The 11,731-nt window shown below is 34.1% G+C and overlaps 2 protein-coding genes across 3 annotated transcripts in view; one reads left to right on the top strand and one right to left on the bottom strand.

Annotated features, from left to right (window-relative positions):
* The window catches only part of LOC107573570 (retinol dehydrogenase 7-like), a 9,884-nt gene extending 9,423 nt beyond the window's left edge, over positions 1-461 (bottom strand). The window contains exon 1 of the mRNA XM_016260002.1: positions 457-461. The gene's annotated coding sequence lies outside the window, so the exon portion shown is untranslated. The remainder of the gene's footprint in view (positions 1-456) is intronic.
* The window catches only part of LOC107573569 (TBC1 domain family member 20-like), an 8,996-nt gene extending 1,106 nt beyond the window's left edge, over positions 1-7,890 (top strand). Inside the window, exons 2-9 of one of the 2 annotated variants that reach the window (XM_016259999.1) lie at positions 917-1,050; positions 1,758-1,809; positions 2,916-2,996; positions 3,090-3,276; positions 4,832-4,933; positions 5,116-5,257; positions 5,883-6,055; positions 7,194-7,890. In XM_016259999.1, the coding sequence (XP_016115485.1) occupies positions 917-1,050; positions 1,758-1,809; positions 2,916-2,996; positions 3,090-3,276; positions 4,832-4,933; positions 5,116-5,257; positions 5,883-6,055; positions 7,194-7,455 (1,133 nt within the window). In that variant the 3' untranslated portion in view covers positions 7,456-7,890. Of the gene's footprint in view, positions 1-916; positions 1,103-1,757; positions 1,810-2,915; positions 2,997-3,089; positions 3,277-4,831; positions 4,934-5,115; positions 5,258-5,882; positions 6,056-7,193 lie in introns of both variants that reach the window. The other variant, XM_016260000.1, reaches the window with a different exon arrangement.
* Positions 7,891-11,731: the final 3,841 nt, after the last annotated feature.

The following is an 11,731-nucleotide window of genomic DNA, read 5'->3' on the forward strand; positions in this document are numbered from 1 at the left end:
GGGTGTGGGGGATTTGTTGAGCATGTCTTCTAGTTTGTGTATGCGTTGCGTACATGTTTTGTATGGTTGTTTTGTTTATGTTTTGTTTTTTGTTTCTGGACCCCCTTGAAAATGAGATGTCACATCTCAAGGGGCTATCCTTTCAATAAATTCAATTCAAGATCTATCTAGCTATAAAGAAATATAGTGTGTGTGTGTATATATATAATGTGTAATTTATATCTATAGATTTATATATACATGTAATTTAGTTATACAGATAGAAATGTGGGGATTTTAGAAATGAATAAATTTATATAAATAAAAAAATAATGCATATAATTTAATATCTCTCTGTATGGATAGATAAATGTAAAAAAATACAGTTATTACATTAATATAAATTATATATAGATATGTCAATTATACAATTACACATTATAAATTGCACATTTTTATATATATGTGTGCGTGTACTTTTTTCCCCTGGGTGTGGGAATAATTTATTTCTGCTTCGTAATCCTTTGATTATTTCTGTGGGAGTGTCCTGTGAATTATTTTAGCATTTAAAGGTGTTCAATATTTCATATCTTAAGCACTATTCATAACACTTTTGAAGAATTTATTGCGCATAAGATATCTGCACTCATTATGTACTGTAAAACTGTCACAGTACTGCTGTGAGATGTTTGGCATGTGAGTGTATTTTGTGTTCCAGAGAAAAATAGTTCCCTTTCAAAACTAAATCAAGTCTTTTAAATGCGCCGTCCCTCTGGGAACAGCTGTTTAGACAAAAACATTTGCGCAAATGAAGGGGAAAGGGGAAAGATCTTAGTCAACTTCTCCATTTCCAGCAAACTTTTCTGCTGGAGTGCGTTAAACATCAGTGACAGCGTGTTCAGTGTTCAGGTGCTGACCGCAGTCATCATGTTGGCAGATGCTGAGTCCAGACGGAAGAGGAAGGTGGCGGAGATCACGCAGGCCCTGAACACGACGCCGGTGGATGTGGCCGCTCTGAGACGCATGGCCATCAGTGAAGGAGGTCTACTGAGCGACGAGATCCGCCAGCAGGTGTGGCCCAGACTGCTCAACGTGTCTGTAGAAAACATACCTGAACGGCTGGGTAAGAAGAACCACATCAAATCACTTGTGGTAGCTGACTTTCTGAGATGCTGAGAACAAAACAAAACATAAAGATAATTTAATGCGATTTCATCCAACTAAAAAAAATGTTTTCATTCTCTCACACTGTAATGTGAAAAATATATTATTATTATTATTGTTGTTATAATTAAATTATTAAAAATATAATCTACATATAATTTATTATATATAATTTAATTCTATTATTATTTATTTACGTTTTAAATATGTATGCAATATTTATACATATAATTTATTAAATGTACTTCAATTATATTAAATATATTTTAAATTTTTAAATATTTATACATATTTTATGGTCAAGATAATCTAGCATAATTCACTCATTCTGTTGACTCACTCATTATATTGAAAATATTTTATTATTATTTAATTATGAAATATAATCTACATGTATTTTATGAAATATCATTTAATTTATATTTTTATGTACATTTTAAAATAATTATACATCTTTTAATGTTGAAGATAATTAAGCAGTTACCGTAACCACAATTCTTATTCTCATCACTGTAATGTGAAAAAATATATTATTATTATTATTATTAAATATAATATACTGTACATATCATAATGTAATTTGCATTCATTATTTACATTTTAAATGATGGCAGGTGTGGCCCAGACTGCTCAACGTGTCTGTAGAAAACATACCTGAACGGCTGGGTAAGAAGAACCACATCAAATCACTTGTGGTAGCTGACTTTCTGAGATGCTGAGAACAAAACAAAACATAAATATAATTTAATGCGATTTCATCCAACTAAAAATTTTTTTTTCGTTCTCTCACACTGTAATGTGAAAAATATATTATTATTATTGTTGTTATAATTAAATTATAAAAAATATAATCTACATATAATTTATTATATATAATTTAATTCTATTATTGTTTATTTACGTTTTAAATATTTATGCAATATTTATACATATAATTTATTAAATGTACTTCAATTTATTAAATATTATTTACATTTTTAAATATTTATACATATTTTATGGTCAAGATAATCTAGCATAATTCACTCATTCTGTTGACTCACTCGTTATATTGAAAATATTTTATTATTATTTAATTATGAAATATCATTTAATTTATATTTTTTATTTACATTTTTAAAATAATTATACATCTTTTAATGTTGAAGATAATTAAGCAGTTACCGTAACCACAATTCTTATTCTCATCACTGTAATGTGAAAAAATATATTATTATTATTATTAAATATAATATACTGTACATATCATAATGTAATTTGCATTCATTATTTACATTTTAAATGATTCGTACATCTTTTAATGTTGAAGATAATTAAGCACAATTACCGTAACCAAAATTCTTATTCTCATCACTGTAATGTGAAAAAATTGATTATTATTATTATTAAATATAATATACATATCATAATGTAATTTGCATTAATTCTTTACATTTTAAAATATTTGTACATCTTTTATTTATGTTCAAGATAATCGTGCAATTACCTTCAACAAAAAAAATCTGTAATGTGAAAAAATATATATTTTATCCATTATTATTATTAATTGTTATTAAATGTACATATAATTTGTTAAGTATAAATTAATTATAATATTTACATTTAAAATATGAATGCACATCTTTTATTTAAACATTTCTTGTATATGCCTTAATTTATGCTGATAAAGGGGGAATAAAGCAACATGCCTGAACAACTAGGTAATGAAATCCATGGAAATGCACTTCATGAAAGCCATGTACTGTAGATGTACATCCAGTGTTTATTTCCAGAGCCGGTCGATCGAGACAATAACAAGGACTTCAACCAAGTGCTTCTAGATGTTCAGAGATCCCTCAGGCGCTTCCCTCCAGGTGAGCAGAACGGACCTCCGCTGCTTCTTCAGGACCCTCAGCTGGTCTCGGTTCATGTCTAAGCTGTTTGTTTGCGGTGTTTAATGAACGCAGGGATGCCAGACGAGCAGCGGGAAGGCCTTCAGGAAGAGCTGATCGATATTATTCTGTGGGTGCTGGTGAAAAACCCACAGCTGCACTATTACCAGGGTTACCATGACATTGTGGTGACCTTCCTGCTGGTGCTGGAGGAACGACTCGCCACTGCCCTGGTGGAGAAACTCTCCACTCACCACCTCAGGTGGGCCAGCAGCAAGAGCCTGTTTGGGACACTTTACCAAAACACAGATGCAGGATGTATTTATTAATTTATTTGTATACATTTTTGCTGATTTTTATTCATTCTGAAATTATGTTCAGGTTAATCAAGCGCTATTCTCGGCAATAAAAATGAGCATTTTAATTTTATTCAGTATTGTTTAAAGGGGTGGTTGATTGCGATTTCACTTTTTTTAATGTTGGTGTGTAATGTTGCTGTTTGAGCATAAACAATATCTGCAAAGTTACGAAGTTCAATGCAAACGGAGATATCGTCTTTTAAAATTCTGGCAGTTTAATGGCTACAAAAACGCCTTGTAGGGACTACAACGAGTTACTTCCCAGGTTCGTGACCTCACAAACCCAGATAAACCCCGCCCTCGGGAAAAGTCCGCAAAGGGGGCGAGGCCATGCTGCGCTGCTTTAGAGAAGAGAAAACTAGAGGTGCACGTAAAAATCTGTTCATATATGAATCGCGATTCTGTCTTCTAACGATTCTAATGGATTCACAAGCTTCACAATCAATGTTCTAAAGCAGCGGTTCTTAATACTGTTCCTCGTGTGCTCCTGCTCTGCACACGCTCTGCATCTCTCTCTCTCTCTCTCTCTCTCTCTCTCTCTCTCATTCAGCTCAGCTCCAACAATGAACCGTTACAATTATACACTTATTTTCACATAGCTATGAGAAGCGTTAAACATGGATGCGTGTGCAGTTGCCGTACTGTATTAAAGCTTTAATCAGGACAAAAACGTATATTAAAAGCTAACATAAGCATATTAAAGACGCCGTTGTTTACAATACAACCGGAGCACATGCCGCCGCTGAGGAGAGGGGCGGGAAGGTTAGACGCACACTAGAGGCAGTTTAGCCAATCACAACACACTGGGCTAGCTAACCAATCAGAGCCCATCGCCTGTTTCTGAGGGAGGGGCTTCATAAAAGCAGGAAATGATCAGCGCGTTTCTCAGAGAAGGGACAGTGGTGTGGAATAAAGGTCAATTATGTGAAAAACCATGCGTTTTTTTAAAAACGAAGCATTAACACATGTTAGACTGCACCCCATAAACACAATCAAGCCTAGAAAAAAAACAGTGAACCACCCCTTTAAATTAAACCATTTATATATTTTTTTTCAAGATCAAGCACAATGACCTTCAACAAAGAAATCTCATTCTCATTACATGTGACAAATACATATCATTATTATTATTAAATGTAATGTGCATATACTATAATAAATATAATTTAATTAGTTTCATTATTTCAATACATTTTTCATTTATGTTCAAAATAAAAAAATCCCATCACTGTCAAAATATGTTATTATTATTATTATTATTAAATATTAATATAATTAAATTCTGTTTATGTTTTAAAATATTTATAAATTTCTTATATGGGCATTAATTCTGAAAATAAATGGGGGGGAAAAATATTAAATTTTTTCAGTTACTGTATTATAGAAAAGACAAAACATTATCTTGAAATAGTTTTAATGTCTAGTAGATATTTTTCACCCATCTAACCTACATTACAGGGACTTTATGGACCCCACTATGGACAACACCAAACACATCCTGAACTACCTGATGCCCATAATCGAGAGGGTCAACCCTGAAGTGTACAACTTCATGCAGCAGTGAGTAGACGCCCATTTTCTGTGATTTGTTTGGTTTGTATGTTTGTCTGTGTTGAAGCACAGTGGTTTGATTGATTTGTTTTCCTCATTCATCATTATATAAGCATCTCCTGAAAGAATGATGACAAACCTTCTTTATTGACTTGTATAATTTGAGATAAGTGTCTTTATTTTGTCTGCAGAGCCGAGGTCGGCACCATTTTCGCTCTCAGCTGGCTCATCACCTGGTTCGGACACGTACTGTCAGATTTCCGTCATGTGGTTCGGTTGTATGACTTCTTCCTGGCCTGCCATCCCCTCATGCCCATCTACTTTGCTGCTGTGGTACGTTTCCATTTGTTGTCCTCAAAACCATCTTCTGCATCTTTGAGTCTCTGATGTTCAGCAGATGTGGGTCAGCAGTTTCACTGCCGCCGCAGTAGCAGCTGTTTTTAGGGCTGAATCAGGCTGTGTTGTTCAGTCGGAATAAATAATTGACACATTCTGTCATGTCGACACTATTTGTCTTTTGAACAGTAAAGTACTGTGTTCTGCCTCCTGCAGTCTCCATAAACCTGGAGTTTTGAGGTTTGACAAGAAGTAGGTCAAGGACTAAATACTAATAGCTTTATATAAATTGAATTTCACACCAAAATCCAAAAAAAAAAATGAAACGGCCTATTTTAGGACCATTAAGATTTTGTGCATGGTGACATTTTCACAATTATTACTTTCATTTTTGTTGTACTATTGTGTTTGTTGTACATTTTCGTCATAATTGTCAGTAGCCTACTGTAATGAAAAAATTCAATTATCTCATTGTCATTATTGTAACTTAAAACAAAATATTGTTTATTAAAAAAATCTCATTGTCATTACCATAGCATAAAATGAGATATTGTATTAATATTTACAAAAATCATTGTCATTACGACTGTATTTCAAAGCAAGCGTGGTTTTCTCTTTGCAGATCGTGTTGCATCGAGAGGAGGAGGTGTTGGACTGTGAGTGTGACATGGCCATGATGCACCATCTCCTGTCCCGTATCCCAGAGGACCTGCCGTACGAGACGCTGATCAGCCGCGCAGGAGATCTGTTCGTTCAGTTCCCCCCGTCTGAGCTGGCCAGAGAGCGCAGTCAGCTGTAAGTCTATCTGCCGGAATGTTTTTCTCACAACAAACATGTCCTACAAACCACTAGGGCTGTCAAAAACATTTTTGAATATTCATCGAACTTAAAATAAAAATCCACATTGCATTCGAATTTTAGGTGTACGTTAAGGAGGCAGCCTTATCAGCGGCGCACAAGATGCAATGATGATGTAAGTGTCGTTGCATTATAATGTTTTTGTCAGCCTATCCAGTTGAAGCCACTAGATGTGGTGCTGCTGCGTTGTTCATTACAAATATTGCGCGGAAAAGAGAACATCAATGCGGAGAACATCTTGTTTACGTCAAAACTGAAACCAAGCCGTTCACACAGAACACATATTTCGTGCATTTTCTAGAGGGACATCTATCACCATTGCACTCGCATCTCGCACAAGAGAGCCGCATGTTTAGAAAGCCATGTAAAATGAATGCAAGTTTAACTTTGAAAAAAACATATATCGAGACTTCCACTAGATGCGGCGCTGCTGCGTTGTTCATTACAAATATTGCGCGGAAAAGAGAACATCAATGCAGAGAAGATCTTGTTTACATCAACACTGAAACCAAGCCGTTCACACAGAACACATATTTCGTGCATTTTCTAGAGGGACATCTATCACCATTGCACTCGCATCTCGCACAAGAGAGCCGCATGTTTAGAAAGCCATGTAAAATGAATGCAAGTTTAACTTTGAAAAAAACATATATCGAGACTTTATGGCGGGTTTTTCCCCATCCCACTGCATCTCATGTTTTTACATGAAAAATGTACTCTGTGTGCTTGGCTTTCCGTCCTTTGTATTAAATTATGCATACATACATGATGCTGTTTTGTTTAAAGTTGTTTAAGCAACTTAATTATAATTGGTTTATAAACATTATTTTAAACATTATGCACATTTTTTCACAGATAGTCATGTTATCTTATGCTTTGAATAAATGTGCATTAGTAATATTTTGCTCGATGCGCCCTCTTGTGGCCTCAGGAGAGAAGTCAAAAGCTTTTCTTCACCCTAACTGAAATTATGCATTTTAAATTCGAATTTTGATCATATTTAAGTACAAAATTCTAATTTTGTTTTTCAGCCATTTTGACAGCCCTACAAACCCTTGTCTTTTTTTTTGTCCAGGACGGCTGTCTCCACCTTCAAAGACTTTGAGTTGGCGTCGACGCAGCAGCGTCCGGACACAGTGCTCCGCCAGAGACGGAAAGAGCAGCAGCAGCGCACACTGGAGGCCCAGCGAGGAACCGTAGCAGTCGTCCAGCCCACGGCACGGCGCCTCATACGGCTGGCGGTCATGGGATTGACTGTGGCGTTAGGGGCTGCCGCTTTAGCCGTGGTAAACTCTGCCCTGGAATGGGCTCCTAAACTAGACTTACTCTTCCCATGAAGGAGCCAATCAACAGCACAGAACCACAGCGTCTTGTTTTGAGGACTGAATATTGGTTAATTTGCCTTTTTTTGTTGTTTTTTTAGGTATTTATACTTGTGAACCGGTTAGACTAATAAATAAAATAATGTGTTCATAGTTATTGTAATTAAACAAGCTGTTTCCCATTGAATGAGGTGCTGAGTCTGAAATATTCAGAGCTTCCACTTCCTCTAGTAGATGATGAAAATGTTTCCTGGATCTACGGAGGACAGGCGTCAATCCTTGTGTTGAATTGGATGTACAGTGGAGGTATGTATACTCCACGTCTCATACATGAAACACAATCTGAGCAAATGTTTAAATCGTTTGTAAAAATCATTCCCCTCGTCTTTTTACCTGAAGGAATAGTTCACACAAGAATGAAAATCTGCTGAACATTTACTCACCCTCAGTTCATCCAAGATGTAGAAGAGTTTGTTTCTTCATCAGAACAGATTTGGAGAAACGCAGCATTACGTCACTTGCTCACAAATGGATCGTCTGCAGTGAATGGGTGCCGTCAGAATGAGAGTCCAAACAGCTGATAAAAACATCACAATAATCCACAAGTAATCCACACCACTCCACTCCATCAGTTAATGTCTTGTGAAGAGAAAAAGCTGCATGTTTGAAAAAAAGACAACAAATATGTCGGTGGATTTTGATGTGGGAGGGCAACAGGAGATGGACATTTTCACTGGAGGAAGCGTCACTATGGACTCATTTTGGCAAGGAGCAACGGGTTGAAGTTAAAAAAAATCTTTTAAGTAAGTGATGAAATGCTACACATTTCTCCAAATTTGTTCTGATGAGGAAACAAACTCTTCAACATCTTGAATAGCCTGAGGGTGAGTAAAATTTCAGCAAATTTTCATTTTGGGGGGAACTATTCCTTTTAAAATTCATGTTCATTGTTTGAAAACTTTTTTTCGGGGGGTAAATTGTCACATTGAATTGATATTAACCATTTAGTAATGATAGTTTAAGAGTTTTTGTTTTGAAATTTAAGCCTAACATATAAAAGAAGTATATTGTTTGTAAAATAAAGTTTTAGTGAATGTGACAATTTACATAAGAATGCCTTGACATATCATGTACATAATGATACAAAATTAATGTACAAAACATCTGTTCTTAAGTAAATTGTCATATTAAATTGACTGCAACAATTTAAGAATGATTTTCCGAACTATGTACATAACGACAGTAATTCATGTGCATTGCTCATAATACATTTTTTACTAAATTGAATGCAACAATTTAGTAACAATAGTTTGAATTTGTTTTGAATGCAAACAGTTTACATAAGAATATTTTATGAACTATGTACATACAATAGTTTTAAAATTCATGCACAAAAACAACACAATGTTTGAAAAACATTTTTCGCATAAATTGGTCTGAAATATTCAGAGCTTCCACTTCCTCTAGTAGATGATGAAAATGTTTCCTGGATCTACGGAGGACAGGCGTCAATCCTTGTGTTGAATTGGATGTACAGTGGAGGTATGTATACTCCACGTCTCATACATGAAACACAATCTGAGCAAATGTTTAAATCGTTTGTAAAAATCATTCCCCTCGTCTTTTTACCTGAAGGAATAGTTCACACAAGAATGAAAATCTGCTGAACATTTACTCACCCTCAGTTCATCCAAGATGTAGAAGAGTTTGTTTCTTCATCAGAACAGATTTGGAGAAACGCAGCATTACGTCACTTGCTCACAAATGGATCGTCTGCAGTGAATGGGTGCCGTCAGAATGAGAGTCCAAACAGCTGATAAAAACATCAGTTAATGTCTTGTGAAGAGAAAAAGCTGCATGTTTGAAAGAAAGAAACCCATCATTCAAATCTCTTGATTTTTAACTTCAAAATACAAGTCCTCTATCCATAATATTGCTTTATCCAGTGTAAAAGTTGTCTCGTCTGAATCAGGAGCAATATATGCACAGATCAAGCACTTGTAGAAGGAAAAACAGCTCGAAACAAATATGTCGGTGGATTTTGATGTGGGAGGGCAACAGGAGATGGACATTTTCACTGGAGGAAGCGTCACTATGGACTCATTTTGGCAAGGAGCAACGGGTTGAAGTTAAAAAAATCTTTTAAGTAAGTGATGAAATGCTACACATTTCTCCAAATTTGTTCTGATGAGGAAACAAACTCTTCAACATCTTGAATAGCCTGAGGGTGAGTAAAATTTCAGCAAATTTTCATTTTGGGGGGAACTATTCCTTTTAAAATTCATGTTCATTGTTTGAAAACTTTTTTTCGGGGGGTAAATTGTCACATTGAATTGATATTAACCATTTAGTAATGATAGTTTAAGAGTTTTTGTTTTGAAATTTAAGCCTAACATATAAAAGAAGTGTATTGTTTGTAAAATAAAGTTTTAGTGAATGTGACAATTTACATAAGAATGCCTTGACATATCATGTACATAATGATACAAAATTCATGTACAAAACATCTGTTCTTAAGTAAATTGTCATATTAAATTGACTGCAACAATTTAAGAATGATTTTCCGAACTATGTACATAACGACAGTAATTCATGTGCATTGCTCATAATACATTTTTTACTAAATTGAATGCAACAATTTAGTAACAATAGTTTGAATTTGTTTTGAATGCAAACAGTTTACATAAGAATATTTTATGAACTATGTACATACAATAGTTTTAAAATTCATGCACAAAAACAACACAATGTTTGAAAAACATTTTTCGCATAAATTGTCAAACCAAATTGAATAGCAGTTTTCATAAGTATGCTTTTATGAAAGTTGTCAAGTCCTTTGTGAAACTTTTTCCTTTTTATGACAATTTATGTTTGAAATTCACATACAAAAACAACCATTCTAAATCCATTCTCATGTAAATTTTCACAAAAAATCAACCAATTTCACAAGAATGGCTTTTTCAGAAATGTACTTTGATTCATGATTGAGACACCATGTACTTTATTGTACTTTGCTAACATCGAGACCAAAATATTTTTAGAAAACTTGTTTGTAGAATTAGAAATCGAATCTGATTGGTCCAGGACCCCTTATGGGTACGAATCTCATTTGTTAAGTGTGTGTAAAATAAAGAAAGAAACCATTTACAAAAGCAGTGAACGAACCAACTTTGTATTATGTTCGTAATTTGTATGTTAATGTTTTTTTAGGTTATTTTTTTCCACTACGTTGCAGGTTTTTTCTCTCTCTCTCCGAATCACCTTAATTACAGTATTTTTTGTGATAAGTGCTGATCTTAGTACATAACATGCAGTTTTCACGAATCTCAGAGCTGGAATTGAAACCACTTCTGAATAACTTCAGCTGATTAACAAACTTGAGATTCCTTGATTCTGCAGTGTGTAAACGGTGAATGTGAAAGAAGTAGTTGCTCTAATTGAACTCCAGATCAGTGTTGAATCATGTCACATTGTTCGCTTCGAGTAACATCCAACTGGATATTTTTCAGGATTCTAACACTGCTTGGTTTAAAACATCGGTGAATCATGATTTATTGAAATAACACGCTGCCATCCACATAAAACTACTGTTTATGCTTTTATTTTGCATTAATTTTGCACTAAAGAACACGCTTCTTGCTTATTTTTTGCACTTTGAGAGATTGTCATAAGTTGTCTCTGGATCGCTCATGTTAATGTGTCACATTTGACCATGTTGCTAAATATGTTTAAATAAAAAGAAACGTAAAATTATTTGAGTAAAAAAGACTTGTTCTTTTTGATGAATTCTGCACTGCTTTTTTGTGAATTATTATTTATTTTAAGAGGTTAGTTAAAGAAATTGTATACCACCAATTTTGTAAACGAGAATATTGTCAATGGAATGAAAATGCTTCTACATGTTAAAAAATGCAATATGGGGAAAACCCTGTAGTCTAATTATTAAAATACTTTTCAGTATTTTGATATATCAGTCATTTTAATAATTGAGCATTTTATGTTCATCGTAAAAAGTGAAATTACGCATTTGATTACATTCTATTCCATTTGCTGCATTTCTTCTGCTTTTAAATTAATATTTAATGTAGTTTTCTTCTTTGATGTGATTTGTTCCTTCATTGTTCCATATTGCATATTTAGCAATGATTTTACACACACACAAAAATTGCCTTTAAAAAAAATGAATATTCTTACACAATAATGCTTTCCTCTTACAATATCATTGCACAAAGTCCCAGAGCATCAGCTTGCCAGTAGTGATTTAAGAAAGTTTGACGTATATTTAAAAAAA

This window comes from Sinocyclocheilus grahami, unplaced genomic scaffold (genome assembly GCF_001515645.1).
Source record: "Sinocyclocheilus grahami isolate Dianchi unplaced genomic scaffold, SAMN03320097.WGS_v1.1 scaffold1977.1, whole genome shotgun sequence".
NCBI lineage: Eukaryota > Metazoa > Chordata > Actinopteri > Cypriniformes > Cyprinidae > Sinocyclocheilus > Sinocyclocheilus grahami.